This window comes from Hakea prostrata, chromosome 4 (genome assembly GCF_041222555.1).
Source record: "Hakea prostrata isolate BN-2017 chromosome 4, UWA_Hpros_2, whole genome shotgun sequence".
Lineage (NCBI taxonomy): Eukaryota > Viridiplantae > Streptophyta > Magnoliopsida > Proteales > Proteaceae > Hakea > Hakea prostrata.
Genome location: NC_142603.1, coordinates 50,397,317 through 50,415,780, shown reverse-complemented (window position 1 = coordinate 50,415,780; position 18,464 = coordinate 50,397,317). Strand labels below are relative to the sequence as shown.

The 18,464-nt window shown below is 39.8% G+C and overlaps 2 protein-coding genes and 1 pseudogene across 2 annotated transcripts; all 3 read right to left on the bottom strand.

Annotated features, from left to right (window-relative positions):
* Positions 1 to 1,133: 1,133 nt before the first annotated feature.
* Positions 1,134 to 2,480, bottom strand: LOC149019395 (beta-D-xylosidase 1 pseudogene; annotated as a pseudogene).
* A 708-nt stretch (positions 2,481 to 3,188) lies between these two features.
* On the bottom strand, positions 3,189 to 6,545 carry LOC149019394 (beta-xylosidase/alpha-L-arabinofuranosidase 1-like). The gene is made up of 6 exons (XM_089154088.1): positions 6,135 to 6,545; positions 5,448 to 5,923; positions 5,254 to 5,354; positions 4,818 to 5,165; positions 4,301 to 4,726; positions 3,189 to 3,793 (listed from the first exon to the last, which is right to left on the bottom strand). Exons 1-6 carry the CDS (start codon positions 6,543 to 6,545, stop codon positions 3,189 to 3,191), a joined length of 2,367 nt encoding a protein of 788 aa, XP_089010214.1.
* A 4,817-nt stretch (positions 6,546 to 11,362) lies between these two features.
* Positions 11,363 to 16,967, bottom strand: LOC149019393 (uncharacterized). The gene is made up of 8 exons (XM_089153408.1): positions 16,450 to 16,967; positions 14,632 to 14,665; positions 14,160 to 14,390; positions 13,913 to 14,002; positions 12,932 to 12,997; positions 12,406 to 12,497; positions 12,242 to 12,289; positions 11,363 to 12,020 (listed from the first exon to the last, which is right to left on the bottom strand). The coding sequence occupies exons 1-8, from the start codon at positions 16,728 to 16,730 to the stop codon at positions 11,903 to 11,905; spliced, it is 960 nt and encodes a 319-aa protein (XP_089009534.1). The 5' UTR covers positions 16,731 to 16,967; the 3' UTR covers positions 11,363 to 11,902.
* Between the last annotated feature and the right edge of the window lie 1,497 nt (positions 16,968 to 18,464).

Genomic DNA, 18,464 nt, shown 5'->3' with positions numbered 1-18,464 from the left:
TGCATCCAAGGGGAAAAAGAACACTATTACTGATTCTCAAAGATTCTGTACTGCAACTCTTTACTCAGCAAAAAATGAACAGGGAAAATCATGAAAACAGAAGTTAGAAGACAATGGGAGGAAAAAACAGAAAATGGGAGTGCCAGGCGTAAGCAAGATTTATATTCCTTTGTGAAAATTTGTTTAAAACAACATTAGGAACAGTCTTTGAAACGTAAAAAATAATTGTGTTATTCGAATTCAACACACTGTGGTCTTCCATTGCTTGGGCTCCATCTTCTTTAAAATCAAAGAGGCATCACCAACACCGCAAGGGCAAAAAGAAGAGAGAAGAGAACTGAGATTTGAAGAATGAAGAGAGAAGGGAATTGGGCCTTTTTTTAGGGTAAATTTTTTATCCAATTTCTCCACTGAATCAAGGGAAGGGTTGAAAGGCAATGAAATGAGAACATAACTACACTTTTAGTTTTGAAAATAGACAAAAAGCTCCTTAGGCTGGAGAATAAACTCTCCTCTGGGGACACGGTGCCACCCCGGATAAACCGGGGGCGCCACACCCGGGGGGGGGGAGCCCAGGATTTTTGCATCCAGAAGATCGAAACCGCAGGCGCGGTTTGCAAGGTGGGGTGGGAAAAAGGGGTGGGAAAAAAACAGTGGGCCCACATGAGTGGGGTGAGGGAGAAAGGAAAGGAAAGGGTGGGAAAAGTGACGGTGGGTCTACTTTACTTCCCAACTTTCCCACAAAATCCCACCAAATATGTGGGGTTTAAAATAGCATGGGGTGGGAAAGGAACGCCACAAGAGACAAGGTCGATTCAAGGAACCGTTCCACTCCCACCCCAAGAACCAAACACTCACCATTTAGGATTTAAAGGAAAAGAAGAAATTTACACATTTTTCAAAAATTTTCCCACCCCCCCACCTATCCAAGAACAAACGCGGAACCAAACGCTACCACGGACCAACCCCTATTGGTTGGAGACATCCTTAATTGCATGCGATGGGAATTTGCTGGAAAACTAATTTTTCTAAAAATTCAGGAAGGACTTGGTTTTTTTTTTTTTTTTTTGGGGTAAATAGATCCAGATTAGGGTAACCCGGGATAACCAGCCCAAATGAGAAGCCAAAAAGCATCAGTTTTTATCCAGATCATCTCCCCCGATGGAGAATAAAAACCCGGGATAACCAGCCCAAATGATGGATTGAACCTTGGGATTATCCTTCATAAACGAGATATCGATGCAACCAGCAGCAAAAATGATGACAATGACCGGTTTGGTGGCAGCTTCAGTGACTTGGTCAATGAGTTTTCTTTGAAAGCCACGCAAGTTGAGATCCTCTCGATCCAAGCCCTCAGCTTCCTTTGAGAGGTCGAGTCCTACAAAGATGAAGGTCGCTTCAGCTTGCTTTGATGCCTGTATTGCCTGTCCGATTTGATCACCATCTATGCAGTTCACACCATTGAATCCAGCTGCATAAATTACTTGTCCATACTGTGCTATCGCATCACTTGGTTTCGAAAAACGGCATGCCACTCCAGAATTAACTGGAGGATGAAGAGATCAATAATTCTTTCATTAGCAACACGGACACACGCACAACGTAAAGGATAATAATCAGAGTTCTACTCAAACTTCATCTTCAAACTCAAACTTACGAGGCACAACCTAATATGCAATCATGTAACCCTAGTTTTAATCCATCTTTCTTTTCTTGTTTCTCTTTCATGCACATAAAGTTGCAATAGCAATCTCAAATTTCAGACCAACCCAGGAAAGGAAATTAAAAACTCATTAACTTACGTGCATAGTTGCTCAACATTGCTACAGTGGCCTGTGCATGGGGTCCAATAACGGCATACTTAGGTTTTCCAGAACCAGGGTTCAATGGCAAAGTGTTCTTATCATTCTTGAGCAAGACGATGCTCTGCCTTGCAGCCTCGGCCAAGAGATCGAGATGCTGGGGTGAACATATATCTTTCTTTCCAAGCCCTGAGTATCCCCCAGGGCTACCATCAAACCACCCATGTCTCATTAGAACAACAAAAATGTTCTTCAAAGACACATCGATGTCAGTTTCGGTGACTTTTCCTTGTTTCACTGCTTGCGTTGCATAATTTGGATAGTATTTTCCACAATCCAAATCCAACCCTGGTAATGCATTTAAAGAATCAACACATATATAATCAAACAAGAACAAAGATTGATCCAAAAAAACAAATTGAGAACAAAAAAGAAAAAGGGCAGACAGCAGGGACGTGAGAGCAAACAACCAAGGAACACAACAGAAAGGACTGTAGCAAGAAAATAACAAACAAGAGTAGAGTACGGATTATACTGAAGGAACTACAGGAGTAAGTAAGAATGATCACCCATTGTGTCAGCTTGTTGTTGGGGGGGGTCAGCACAGGTTGGCACGCCATTGATGCGATTAAATGAACACATCACGCTTGCCACATCACCGTCCTTGACACACGCCATATTTATTTATTTTGTTGTTCTGCTCCTGTATCAAATAAGCATCTCTTCTTCCAATGTAATCTGGACATAATATGTAGCAAGCTCTTTCACTGCCTCCACGAGACTAGTCCATTGCACTATATATACACAACTTCAGACTTTGGTTACAGATTACCAAACTCACAAAGATGGCTTACAAATCCCATTCAAGAAACTCCTTAGTGTATGGCTAATATGGAAACTCTATATAGTTCTCATTGACAACCCAAATTCCCCCATGGTGTACCAGGTTTGTTTATTGGTGACGAAGTCCCATTCTGGCACATCTCTCTTTGATATGTACTTCTTCTGGAAATGCTAAGCTTTCCAAAGGTTTTTCTCTTAATGTACAGATGTTTTCCTCACCAATAAAACATAAAAGGAAAAGGGATTGAAATCATTAGTGACTCTCTTTCGCTTAGCAGGTTCTGTTCAGTTCTTCTGTGATGCAACTGATGATTATTTCGTCATAGAATATTGACGCTAAAACTAAAAGAGGCTAACAAAAAGTGAGTTTCTTGTTTTCTTTATTGTTAGTATCAGCACAAAATTACATTAGCATAACTGTAACACTGAAACAAGTTCTGAACACATGCCAAAAAGCCCATTGCTGTTAGAAGGCCTTGGTTCCAACAATGGAAGGAACAGGAAGGACCCAATTAAAGGAGTAAAGACAATTACAACTTAGGTTTATTGCCCCAAATTAATAGTAAGTTGAGCTGAAACCGCCTCAGCTCCGTTTCCCACAGTGATTGTGTGTTGTCCAGCCGGTAATAGCTGATATGCTTCTTCAGTGATAATGCTAAAATCATGACATGCATTCAAGTAAAAGGGCACTGCTTGGGATGTTCCTGCTGCTAGAAACAATCGCTTGAACGCAACAAGTCTTTTGAAGGGTGTTCCAGGTATGCCTGGTGGTGGGACTGAGTATAAGAAGACAACATTTGTTCCATCCATTTTTCCTGTGTTGGTCACCACTACTTTAACCGTCACCTTTTGTGTGCAATGTGTCTCATCTACTAAGATGGCTGGGCACTTGTCGGCCTTGCCAGCAAGTGGCTTGCACTGTTGAAACTTCCCCAAGTTCACTGAAATTGGATTTGTGACCATCTTAATGGCATATCTGAAGGTGGTATAGCTCAATCCATAACCAAAGGGATAGACGGTCGTCCCATTATAGAACTTGTATGTTCTTCCTGGGTACTTCGACTCAGGAACTGGTCTTAGAGACATTGATGTCATCGGCAATTGATCCACATAGCTCGCTGGGTACCATGTAATCGGAAGACGACCAGCTGCGAACAAGCACCATCCCCCATCCAGGTTAATCAAAATTTCATTAAACTATGGCTTGTATGATAACCCATTGAGAAACAGTTTTAGTATTTTTTTCAAGAAACAAAAATATCTATTGAAAACCATTTGATAAAGTTGTTGTTTGAGGTGATTCTCGAAACATAAATTAAAATTTATGAAACTTTCTACTTCAAGAAACAATTTCGATTGGTTGCGTCCGTTTCTCGAAACAAAGGTTAGGTGCAAGATAGGTTTGAGTGAAAAATTTTCAAGAGAGGTACATATGAAATTTGACTTTCTAAACGTAAGAACTATGCTAGAACCTGCTAGTAATGTTTTTAATTCCATAATCAAGTTTTATTAAATGCCTAGAAAAGTGTTTCGGCCTCTAGAGCCAAGCAAAATTGTTTCAAGTGTTTTTTGAAGCAGAAACACTTGGTGGGTTATCAAATGGATCTTATGTTCTCTAGTCTAACAAGAAATGTGGTTGCTGATTAGATTCTTACCCGGGTTGACTTTGCCAAAAATTACATCAGCAATTGCACGACCACCCTCAGCTCCAGGGTAGCCGGCCCAGATGATGGCTTGAACCTTGGGGTCTTGTTGTAAGAAGGAGATGTCAATGCCTCCGGCAGAAAAAATGACGACGATGACTGGCTTGGTGGCAGCTGCACTGATTTGGGTGATGAGTGCCTTCTGATTGCCAGGGAAGTTGAGATCAATTCGATCCAAGCTCTCAGCCTCAATCGAAAGGTCCAGTCCTACAAAGATGAAGGTTGCATCGGCTTGCTTCACCATCTGTACTGCTTGACCAATTTGGTTAATAGTTGGGCATTTCACGCCCTCATCGCAACCGGGTGCATATAATACATTGCCAAACGCAGCGATTCCATCAAGTGGTGTCGAATAACGACATGTAATACCAGACTTTACTGCATGGCAAAGTGGTTTAGGATGATCCAAAATGAATTTTTTTAACTAAAATAGATTTGTAGTAAAAACTAGAAACGAAGAATCACTTACGTGCATAGTTACCAATCATGGCTACAGTGGCATTTGCATGGGGTCCAACAACGGCAAACTTGGGCTTTCCAGTTCCAATGGGCAATGGCAAAGTGTTCTTATCATTCTTGAGCAAGACAATTCCCTGTCTTGCGGCCTCAGCTGAGAGCTCAAGATGTGCTGGAGAACATATGTCCTTCTGCCCGAGTGCTGAGTACCCACCAGGGTTACCATCAAACCAGCCAAGTCTCATTAGAACAACGAAAAGGTTCTTCAGAGATGTATCGATGTCAGCCTCCGTCACCTTCCCTTGCTTCACTGCTGATGTCGCATAAGTTGGATAGAATTTCCCACAATCTAAATCCATCCCTAATATTACGATCAAAGCACAAACACACTCAATGTTGGTTCTTATCATAGAAATTAAGGGATTGATAGGATTGATCAATAAAGTTACCGGCTTTCACCGCTTGTGCAACAGCTTCTACTGGCGTATCGTTAAGATATTTATGGCCATTAACCATAACCTCAACGGAGTCACAATCAGCCACAATGTAACTATTGTGAAGATTTAGTTAGTTAGTTGTAGCTCATTTGAGAATTTGAAGCAACAACTAGTATTTATGGATGTACAAATAGAAGAGAACTCACCCATTAAGATGCCAATGTTGCCTAATTGTTTCTGACAAGAGCTTAGGATCAGCACAAACTGGAATGCCATTGACTCGATTATATGAACACATGACACTAGCTACATCTCCATCCTTGACGCACATCCTAAATGGTTCAATAAAGGTTTCCACCATATCCCTCTCCGTCACCTTGGCATCAAAATGGTAACGATCGATTCCCTTCCAATTGTCAACATCATAAGCTGCGTAGTGTTTGCAACATGCTGCCACTTTGAGAGGCCTTGACTCTGGAGTCCTAGTATTTACAAAACCTTTTACATCTTGGAGACCTCTTACATAATTGACAGCATAACGTCCAACCACAAAAGGATCTTCCCCAGGTGTTTCTGTGATTCTTCCCCACCTTGGATCTCTAACAACGTTAATGGTTGGGCTCCAAAACGTCAATCCAGCCAATCCTACATTGTACAAAGCTCTTGCTTCATCTGAAACGGCCTAGAAAAAAAATATTTCCCAGAGTCAGTTGGTAATGACCAACATCTCTTAATGAAGAGGTCATGGGTTCAACTCTTTTTGATGGTATATGTAATATTCCCAACCCTATATATAAAAAGTTGCCTTGTACCAAAAGAAAAACTTAAAGAGTTCCTCCCATACTGGTTTAGATTTGAAAAAGAAAAATTCACCATGAGTATTAATGACCAACCTCGCCTATGGTTTTCCATAAGGTCTCATTGAAAGAGGAGGTAGTGAGTATAACAGTTGGATAGCTAGTTGCAGCAGGTATGGTTTTAGTGAAACGAGTGCCAGGACCTATGTCAGAAACACCATGAAGTGCCTCGGACCACCACTCATATCCTGGTAGGTTAAGGCGTTGCACTCCCAAGGCTTTGTCTCCGAGCTGAGCCACTTTCTCTTCCAATGTCAATCGATCTACTAAGTCCTTGGCTCGGACTTCGAAAGGCACTTTCTTATCACAAAAAGGCAAAGTGCCCATGTCAAGTTTCAGCCTCTCAAATGCTGCACCGTCGCATACAAGGAATTCGGCTTCCACACCCAAGTAGTCATATGATGATACAAGAACAAGTATTGCAAATCCCACTTGAAGGGCCACCATGGTTTGCCTTTGTTGTGTAATTCTTGCAATCATCTTCAACTAGGCTAGCTGAGAGCTTTTTGGGTAGTGGAACGGAATGGAATGGATGATTTATAGAGATGAATCATTATATATGGCTTCTCCTCTCATTTTGCAGACGACTAACAACAGAGACAACATTGCCACATATTTTATCTTTATCTTTGGGTGTTGACCAAGTCTCTTTTCCAAAAATACTAGGTTTTGATCCATTCCAGAGTACCATAGATTATTTCCTCCATTACTTTTCTTCCATGTGTCGTTTTTTCTTTTTACGCTTACGGATCGATGACCTGCCTCCAATGTTGTGTCTATCTTTTCTACATCTTTCTCTTATTTTGGAAAAGAGTACTAACTAATACTTTCTTAATGTGGTAGTTGAGATTGCATGCCATTTCATAAGGTTGTTCAAGCTCTTCTCCTTGATCACGGTTTCTACTTTTTGTTTCTATCTTTCAAATTCAACACATCTTCAAATGACAACTTAGTATACAAGAATCTCCTCTTAACCTAAAAAAAAAAGTATATAATTCAATTAATTTTCTTATTATAAAAAGAATAGTTTTAAAAAAACTCATTACTTGTCAATTATAATTTTTTTCCTTTTGGTATTACAACTATAAAGATTAGAGTCTTAATCACATTGAGATTCCACAAAAGGAGGGTGCATAATTTCAAATGTACTAAACAACTTCAATTCAATCCTTCCGCTACCCAATTGAATCCCTTCAGTTCTATCCATTGCCAAGAGAGTATACAGAGAAACTATTGGGAGAAATTAACCTCGTAGATTCATTATTTTATTGTAAAGAAATCGGAAAATGACAAGCTTAAGCATGGATATAAAATCATCAGATAATAATTAATGATGGGCTTAGTTTCACACCTTCTTTCAGCAATGTCTTAAGAATATAACTGGCAAGACTTTACATTGGATTTTATTCTAATATTTTTATGAGTATACAAGATAACATTAATGTGATCTTTTAGGATAATCTATGTTTTCAACAGTCAAAATAAGTCTGAAAACTTTTACCCCAAAAGAAAATATGAAACTCATAGGATATTATCTAAATCCATTGGTATATAGTTAAACATAAATTTCTTTTAATGAATAAAAAATGCATTACCAAAGGCAGAAAGGGGGGGGGGGAATTACAAGCAATCAAAGGGCAGCGGGTTTAGACAAAGCCAAGAGGCCCAAGAAACAACTAGACAAGAGAACAAACACAAAAGTCGAGCCAGCAAACAAGCCAAAGAGAGGCAAAATTTAATTTTTCCTATTTTTTCTACCCTTCTTGGACATAATATATACAATATACTCTTCTCCAAGGAAGTGTGCTCCCTCGATAGGAACAAGAGCTTCTACGTAGGGGTGCAAGTTTGGCCCTGACGGCCCTGACCCGCCCTAAGCCCGCCCTGAGCCCGAATAGGGCTTGGGCTAAAGATTTTGGCCCTAAGGGCGGGTTAGGGCCAAAATATTCTAGCCCTGAACTAGGGCCAAGGGCGGGCCTGGGATTACTCTCTGGCCCGCCCAGCCCATCCCGGCCCGTCCCTGATTTTTAGCCCTGACCCAAGCCCTGATTTTGGCCCTGATCTTGGCCCTGATCTCGGCCTTGATTTTGGCCCTGATCCCGGCCCTGATTTTGGCCCTGATCCTAGCCCTGATTTTGGCCCTGATCTTGGCCCTGATTTTGGCCCTAATCCTGGCCCTGATCTTGGCCCTGATATTAGCCCTGACCCTGATCCTAGGCCCTGATTTGAGTCTAAAGACTCTGGACCCTCCACCCACATGGAGAGGAATTAAATACATATAGGTGGATACTTGACACGTGTCAAATTTTAAAAACATGATCATGTTTTGTAGAAAATTAATAAAAATAAACTATAACCTCATTACCTATGTAATAAGCATCTATTTGATTTTGGCCCTGATCCTGACCCTAATTTTGGCTCTAATCTTAATATTAATTTGACGATGATCATGTACTACAGTACTAGATTTTTACCCTGATCTTTATACTAACATTGATATGAGTCTTGATTTTGATATTTAGTCACTTTGATCATATTAGACTATAAATTCACTTTTTATATTATTTTTAAGGTAATTTTTATTTTTCCAACTAAGTCATTTTTAGTTCAATAAAATATGGATTTTGTTTTTTGACTAAGGCGAGATAATATATTATAAATAATAAAAACTATTACATAAAGAATTAATATCTAACAAATCTATACCCTAACTTCTCATCATGAATATCTTACAAGGTCTACTGTGATATTTCAAAAAAAAAATTATTAAAAACATATAGCTATGTTTGTAACTAAAACATCATTTTCTTTAACTATGAAAAAAATACTTTTTTTTTGTTGAATACTAAATTATTGTCGATTTACTTGTTAACAAGGTTTTGAATATGATTTTTTTTGTATTGAATAAAGATATCAATTTATTGAACAGTTGTGAATGAAAACATACCTACCTACGGCTTAAATTCTTGACTTTGAAGATAAAATTTTCATTTATCAGATTCCTTTTGAATTATGAATCTCTGATGTTTCTAAGTTTACAAAAAGAGTTTGTGTGACATTCTCTATAATTGACTTGACTTTCAAATATGCCTAAATTTAATTACAATTCTTCTCTCTACTTATTATATTTCATGAATAATTTTAACTCTTTGCTGTTGGAGAAAAACCAAAGGAAAAAACAGAATAAGAGAGAGAGAGAGAGAGAGCAAATTAAAAAACCCGAGCAAATTAAAAAACCCTAGAAATTTTGATTTCTCTATTTCTCTAAAATCTAAATGGGTATAAATAGTTAAATACATATTGAATCTAAGTTTTGGATTATTTGTTGACATCTTTAATATTTTATTTTCCAGAATTGAGTTTGGAATTTAAGTATTTAATTACTTTAATATGTATTTTAATTACTACCTGTCTTACATTTGATATTTATGACCAAAGATATGGCCAATTAAAGCTAGGGACAAGGCCAATTAGGGCCTAGGCCAATTAGGGCCTGGGCCAATCAGGGCCAGGGACAGGGCCAATCAAGGTCAGGGCCAATCAGGGCCAGGGACGGGCCAATTAGGGCCAAGGACAGGGACAGGGCCAATTAGAGCCAGGGACAGGGCCAATCAAGGCCAATCAGGGCTAATCAGGGCCAACCCATCCCGACCCGGCCCAATTAGGGCCAATTTGGGCGGGAATGGGCTTGGCTTGGCCCTGTAGGGCTTAGGGTCAGGGACAATAATTATTGGCCCTGAACTAGGGCCAGGGCGGGAATGGGCTCAAATTATATCATATAGGGCTGGGCTTGGGATTGCAAAAAGCCCGGCCCAGTTGCAGCCCTACTTCTACGATAGTGAAGAGGAGGGGAGGGCACTATGTGTAGAGGAGACAACATCATTGCCAGGAACCCAACCACGACCAACAGGGAGGGGAGAGAAGTGGGGGATCTGGGCAGAAGGAAAGGGGGGAAGGGCCAACAGAGGGGCTTGGGGCTGCAAGCAAAAGAGGGGGGAGAGGGGAGAAATGGGGGGGGGGGGGAGAGTTGGTTGGTCCAATGGAGTAAGGGAGACATGGGAGAGGGGACTAGGAATAGGAGGATTCAAAGGAGGAGGGAGGAGAGGGAGTTGAGAGGGAACTGGCCAAGTGGGGTCAGGATAAATAAGAGAGGAAAAATTGGTGGGCCAGTAGGAAGATGAATTTAGGAAGGATTGACTAGCAGCAAGGGGCAAGAGAGATTAGCCAGGCCCAACAAGAGCGTAAGAGGGAGAAAGAACACATGTGTTAGACACTTGTTGGGGGGGGGGTTGGGGTCAGGGATGGGTTGCCCTAAGGCCTCAACCGAGTGGACAATGAACCTGTCAGGGCTCACATCAACAGCCGAGGATGGGAGTAGAACATCCATCATCGGTGAAGAAATGACCAGCGAGGACTGCAGCGGGAGGAGAAGCAGCTAAAACCTCAATGGAAGGTCTAGGTTGCAAATTGCCACGGCGATAAAAGACTTACCCAGATTAGGCAAACAAGAGTTGATAGGGTCCTAGGGCAAAGGATGGAGGGAGGGTTGGGGTGAGGGGAAGAGGAAGGAACCTAGGCAATGGGAGGATATTGTGAAGGGCATTCTTGAGTGGAATGGCTGAAGACTTTGCAAGAGGAGCAAATCCAGGGGAGGTTCTTAAAATGAAGGGGTTGATGAAACCACTTCCATGTTCATCCAAGATAAGGATGGAGGATAGCAATGGGTTATCGGCGGTGATGTCGACACAAATGCAGGCACAAGACAACTTCTCCATGCTATCACTTTTTGTATCCATGTACAAAGGCTTTCCAATCACCAAACTGATGTGGCTTAGGCAGTCCATGTTCCAGAGATGAAATGGGAGGCTTGGCAAAGCTATCCAAGGGGGGACAATCTTATGATCAATGATTCTAAGCTTCAGTTATTGAGTCCATTATCTGAGTTAGAGAGATTTAGCGCCAACCGACCATGGAGCTCCTTCTAGAGCTTGAAGCTTGATGTGTTCACTAGAGAATTAGATGAAGACCCCATTGTCAAGGTGAAAGGTACGCAGTCCTTAGGCCTTCTATTGCTTGAGAAGGGAGTCTTGGACAACGTGGAAGGGAGGTCTCGCTGACTCTCTCCAAGAAAATTACCAACTAGGCAGAGCTTCGAGAAAACATTTTTTTTGGGGAGGAAAACATTTTTTGGAAGAACAAGAAAGAGCCAAGGCATCCTCTGGGTGAAAAAAGAGGATAGCCAAGCAAAAGAACAAATACCACCTACCCTCCTTGTACAGGTCGCCAGAGATGAGCACGGTATTGCATTTTCTTAGTGTAAAACTGAATTGAGAAATAAGCATAATAGCATGCAAACTGCTGGGAAAGGTTTAATTGATGATCACTGATGTTTGGTATTCTCAATTAACACTAATTCCAGTGTTTATTACTGATTAGCTAATCAAGAGGACTCTTGTTCTGGTGATTAACTGGAACGGTTCCGATTGAAGCCCCCTATCCTGTTTATCTGAGCATTCATAATAGCAGCTTGCTTTAAACTTGGCACTCAAAATCAGCATTTCACTATCAGCATTTTAAAGTAGTAATGCAAAACTTTCTCCTACCAGTAAGCCTGCTGTATTGTTAGAACCAACGAGGGTATGATGAAACTTTCATTGACAACCCATATATTACAGAGTTTCTAAAGGGGCATGCACTAGAACATAAAAAGCTTCTACCTACTCTCATGCACAAGTATAAGAATCCAACTCTAGTATAATATACCCCTTTTCCACATTATAAAAAATGGAGGGCTTAAAATGAAATTAGTTCGGCCTCACGTATGCATTGGGGAAGAACTTAGAGAAAATTGCAATTTTGGCTTTTACAATTAGTGCATATATGCCATAACAGGGAATGTGGATAACAGCCAAGCTTAAATACCTGTAAGATGAACAATACCCAGTTAGGCTTATCAAGTAGGGTAAAAAAGGAAAGAACATTGCAGTCTTGGCAGTCACTGCAATGGAATTACTCACAGATGAAAAGAAATATGCTACATTTAGTGATGATTTTTGAAAACAAACACCAGTTAGAATCAGGAAAACGCTTTGGGAAAACATGAATTTCAATGAAAAGAGGTGAGCTGGAGTTAATGATTTTACCATAGTGGTGCCCATGGAGTAGAGAGCTCAAGGAAAGGATAAGGCCACCTAGAAGGAAGCACATAAATCAGCAAATCATCATTCTTTTGACCATTCATCAAACAATGTTACATCACTTCTGATTGCATATATTATAGTATTTTGGAGGAAAATGGAAGAATTACCAAGTAAAGCCACAGGCATGAAGAACCCACTGAAAAATGATATAGAGACAGCTCCAGAACACAAAATATGCAAACCGGAACCAAGGGAAGGGCTGAAAACAACAAATAATTTCATCATATTTTCTTTAACGAGATGAGGAGAAAAGAGTAATTGGTTCAGGTATCCAGTGGGTGCAAGCATGGATTTGGTTCACAAATACATGTTGCATGATGCAAATGGCTGGCCTATAATTGGTTGGTTTGTGGTAGGTCTGACAGTTGAGTTTGCAAGCCAAAACCATTTGTTTTTCGGACTCCTGCACATTAATGCTTTTGTCATCCTTTTTTCCTTAAGAGGGTTTTGGAAGGTGAAAATAATACTTCCATTTGAGACAACGGTTACAAAAGAGAATCAAAAGAACACTATGTTCTACACAATATGTGCAACTTGTGCTAAATTAACACAATTCATAGAACCATTGACAGGTAGATACCTTACTTTCCATTAAATAAAATAAATTATTCGTCACTATGCTGATATACTTACAAGCCTGTTAAGAGCGTTGTCAAGGAGAAGAAAAACAACATTGACAGTATGCATGCACCCCATCAACTGTCAAAAGAAGTTAAGCAACTTTTAGCAGAAGTAATATGAAATAGAAGTTTCAAATTTTCAAACTTAACAATTCGTAAACTAACAAAAGTTCATTGTAGATAAGCTCTCATGTTTAGAAGGGTCTCAAGAAGTTCAAATGTACATAGCCTTACACATGTTTCCAGATAGGCTGTTTAAAGACTTGAACCATGACCAACCATTCAACAAGTGAGCACGTGACTAATGTGCCATGCAAAAGTAAAAGGAATATCCTTCCCTAATCACAGTGTGATTCAAAGCATTGGATAATGCTAATGGTTATTAATGTCCTCAGTAAAAAACTCAGATTGCAAATATCACTAAAGTCTGTCCTTCAAGGAACACGGAACTCATAAGTGGTAACATGCTGAGAGCATGAGAAAATTCGAAACATGGAAGCTTGAACGGAACATGGGGGTTTCTAGTCATTTCAGGGAGACAGAAAACTAAGCAAACTGCCCTTCTCATGAAGAGAACTTCACCAGCAACCAGACGTGAACTGTGAATGTGACTACTATGAACAGAACAGTGTGTTCTGCCACTTAACAGTGATCCTGTTTTGTATAAATATGAATGATGAGATACAAAGATGGTTGGTACGCAAGCGTGCAAAGAAACACTTCTGCCCAGGTGAGGCTGTGCATTTTCTCTGTCATTTAATGCTTTATTAGGTTCAACATCTTGTGTTATGACATTTTCTTTATGCAACAACTAACCTGGAAATAACCATATAAGAGTTTAGGGTTAAGAATAACTTTTTGGATGATTAGTTCCAAAACAGTGTTTCTTCCACAGAAAACCCAAATTCCAAGATTACTGTAAAGAAAAATGGATTACTAGATAATTCATATGACAAATTTTAATCATTTTCCATGTCCAGGGAAAGAATCTCACCAGGTCAAGTGTAAAATTATCCGATGACAAAAATGGAACTAGAATAAACCAAAAGACAATGTCTGTGAGCACTGCAGCACCTGCACAAGTCTGCACAAAAGAAAAAAACACTCAGGTTTAGCAAAAATCATAGTAAATAATCAGAAGAAATGAGGAGATATGATAAAGGGAAAAGAAACAGAAAAAAAGAAGATCCAGACAACAGCTTTGCACAATAATCATGGAAGACTTCTCCGGATTAACTAACCTGATAAATAGCTTGCATTAGATATCCCCAAAATCCAGCTTTTAGCTCAATCTCCTGCTCATGATGGCTCTGCGACTTTATGGTACCCTTGATTTTGTTTGTTCTGAATGATACTGTGGTTTTTGATTTGTCAGACTCTTCTGTATCTCTTTTCAGTAAATGATCACCTTCTTCATATTCCGATTTCTTCGAATACGTCCAGCATCCATAAGCAGAGACAAAAGTGCCAAGCTACAAAGGAAGAAAGGACAAGCATCTGGCTGAATTATTGCTCCAGATAGGCATTATTAGCTTTGCCTCTGAGAAATAACGGAAACATGAAATTCTCTGGTGTAACATTTAGGCTTTTAGAATAGACTAGTTTCATATACGCACTATCCAGAACATGCCACCATCTAGAGGAAAGAATCAGAAGTTAACATTCTAATTGTTGACCAAAATGGGGGAAGGGGGTGCGTAAACCAAGACATACCGCAAAATAGATAATGACCAGTGTAAAAGTCCACCTGTAAAACAGAGGTATCATGAAAATATTAGTTTAGCCACCAAATGTTATCAAAACTGTTTATCTAGAAACTGCAATTGCTACTAAGATTATATCCTGAATGAGAATACTTCCAGTTCGTGATCTAATGTGAAACAATACTTCTGAATACTTGTAAATTTAGATGGATGCATAAAACTTTGGGGGGTTCATTATTGGACAACAGAGTGGAAGTCATATTAAAAAATATTTGACATGATTGGGGAAAATTATATGCCCTTCTGATAAAGGAAATGCATCTCAAGGAAATCTTGTTGGATATGACAATATAAGACCATTCATAAACCAAAATGGATCATAAAACAAGGGAATTGGAACTTATGATATATTGAATCATAGGATCCTTAAGAAGTAGAACGGTGAATACTTGGACAGCATTAGCATGGCGAATCTCAAATAGCTTAATAGCACCTTGCAGAATAGACAAAGAACACAACACTTTAACCCATTTGCAGATCATAATTAGCAGATGAGTAGGATGCAAAATACCCATCAAAAGAATAAAACGGGATATAAGGGCCGGCCATCTTAACTTAACCTTATTTATTTCATGGATCTAGATATCTTGATAAGTTGTTGGAGCCCTTCTCATGCAGGAAAAAGGGCCACAATGCAAAAGCCTCACGAAGTAATTAAATTCATCAGAACATAAGGATATTAAATCACGTGATCAGGAAGAAAGAAAGCAAGCATAGTGGAGGATGAAACTTGTCATTTCACCTTCTTACTAGCTCAAATTGGGAGTAGCACTCACAAAGTGCAAACTCAACGAAAAAAAAAAACAATCAGGACATCATGTCATATATAGTATATTCCTAGCCATATATGCATCTTCAAGATGGAGGGATAAAATCTCAAGGATTCAGAGCCACAGCTACATAACTGTTAAGGAACCCAGAGGTGTTGAAAGAGAGCTGGATGCATAGGCATCCAGTGAGGAGTACTTCCACCCCGATGCAAAATTCAAGACAATAAATTGACTAATCTTTATCTAAAAAACCTTAATAAATTGACATGACATATCAGACTTTTTCATGAACTTTGTAAAAAGGTTTTGTCATTAGTTCCTGTACCTAGGGACCAACCCTTTTCAAATTCATTCAACTAAGTATGTAAAATATCGAGCAAATGCTGAAATCTGTACTCAATTTGAGAGCAGGTGAACAAATGGCAAAAGCAGGAACAGAATTCAAACTGGGACAGGCAAAAACTAAGAGCTGAAAAGTAGTGAACTTGTATGCAATATCCAGCATTCCTACTAACAAAATTGATAGAATATAAGTCCTTTGTAGATTATTGCGGAACTTCATTCTTATGCTCTGTCTTAAACAGAAGGAAAACAATTCAGGGTCATTTAATTGAGTCTAATTTTGTAATTCCAAGCACCATCGCATGATCTCGAAGATATAATATGTAATTGCATTTGCGGGTATTTCAATTTTGCAATTCGAAGGAACTTTTCTCGTTGCGTATCATCTCCCGCCCCCAATACTTGCCATATTTGTTAATTTCAGTTTATAAACAGCATATTTCTTCCCGCTCACCATTTCTCTCCCTTTGATAAAGAATTCTTTATTCATTCAAAAGAAAAACATAAAACAGTGGCTGCCCATCAGCAAAATCAAAGTTTGCAGGTGATCAATATCTTTAACAGAATCCAGCAATTAGAAGATAAGACAGTTTCAACTAAAGAATCTTTTCAAATCACGAGTGGATGATTTGAAACGAGTGAAGAGTAAATCTTACTGAGTATAGAAGTAAAAGGAAAAAGCTCCGTGCAAGGCAACTATCTGAGACAGTAACCAAGACATGAAAACACAAACGAAGGCTCTATAGGCCAAAAGCCAAACAGGACTGAGCCATCTCCAGCAAGGAAGCCATAGATCGTTGGCAGACAAAGGAGCCCTCTGTGTTCTGGAGATGATAACGAAAGCTATTGCCGTAGGACCCAAAAAGATCAGAGCACACACAGGCACTTGCCATCGAAGCCAGTACCCCAAGCCTTGCTCATCATCCAGGTCCGCCATATCGATAGTTACAAACTGGTGCCCTAGAGGAAGAAGAGCATCGAAGGACTCGAATGCTCGAAATCCAGACTCTGCAGAAATTTTTAGGTGGAGAGTCTCCGGAGGGAGGTCGAACGTAGATTGTGAAAAATCTGAAGATTCTGAACTACTGGACTTGCGAAATGACCAAAAAGGTCAGGAGTTGCCACTGCCATTATCTTGCTTTCTTTGAGCCACGAGGAAAGTAACTTCGTGTGGGATTAACTCGGTATAATAGAAAAAGATACTGGTGCAGGGATCATTGACAAACGTCTCACAGCAGACGAGCGACAACGACAGATTCGCAAAGCCAGAGTGAATGAAAAACCGTTAGCCCCAAAGCCGTAATTGTCCAATGAGCAACACTGGCAAATGAGAGGCTCGGACGCAGACGTCCGTGTTCCAAGAGGCAGATTTGAATGCTGCGTATTAAATGCACCGTCTCCGCTGCAAATAGTCGAGATCGAAATCTTATTCAAGATACAGTTCACAACACAATGCTGTACATTTAATGCACAACACTGAAGATAACAACTTTGGATGTATTAATTTTGATAGCCTCCTATAGAAAGACAATAACTTAAAAGAAGTCATGAATTTGAACATTTGTTCTTCTACATCTTCCCTTTCCCTAGGCCTATGAGCCTCAGTGACTCTTTTCCCTTGTTAAATTCGAGGAATGCTTAAAGGTGTCAATTGGGTGGTTGGCCTAAGGGTTTCAATTGGTTGGTAAGGGTGTCAATTGGTTGAACGCCCATTAGAGCTAACCCTTCACCACCTACTCTGGAGAATCTAAATTGAAGATGGCACATGCATCATTTACCAACTCTTGAAAAATCCTTAAAGGGAGCCACTAAATTTGTTTTCTTGTAATAATGCATGACTTTCCATTCAGTAGGACCAAGGTATGGCTGAAGATCACACCATCGTTACAACACAAACCATGGAGGTTCATTCGAGTCCGGATCAGCAACCCCAACGGCTTACCACCACAAAATACAGGGGGCCCCAGGGGTGGTGATGGGAGTGTTTTTTGTTTTTAATATTTTTTAGAGATGAGGCCCATCGTTTTTGTGGTGGAAAAACCATCGGAGGTGATGATCCGGATTCGGTTCATTCTTGGTCATTAGGTGAACTACAACCGTTGAATCAATCTCAAAAGCAAGTTCCTTTCCTATTTCCGTACCTCTAACACCTCTTCCATTTCAGCCTCAAAATTTGTCCTTTAATATAAAGCCAAAATACATATATAGTGTATTTGCCATTTCATCTCTATAGAGCCCACCTGAATGAGCAACTCCAAGGTTTGCTAACAAATATCCATCCTACAAGGTGACTTGGGTTGGGTCTTTATAACTTATATGCATGGAACCAAGCATTTTTTATGGGACACATTTGGAGTTTGACGGCAAATAGAAAGTCTTGTTGGATTGAGTTCATCAAGAAAAGAGGGTTAAAAATCATTCAATTTGGTCTTTTCCCTCACCTTCTAATTGCTCCTCTTTGCTTAAGGCCATTCTCAACCTTCAGCCCGTGGCAATTAATTGCATTCGTTACTTAATTCATGATGGATCTTCAACATTCTTATGGCATGATTCATGGTTGTCAGGTGGTATGCTAAAAGATGAGAACAATGTGCTTGCTTCAGCTGTTGGCAAAGACCTATTTATGAAAGTTCGTGACTTAATTGAGGAGGGCGGTGCATGGGAGAACCCC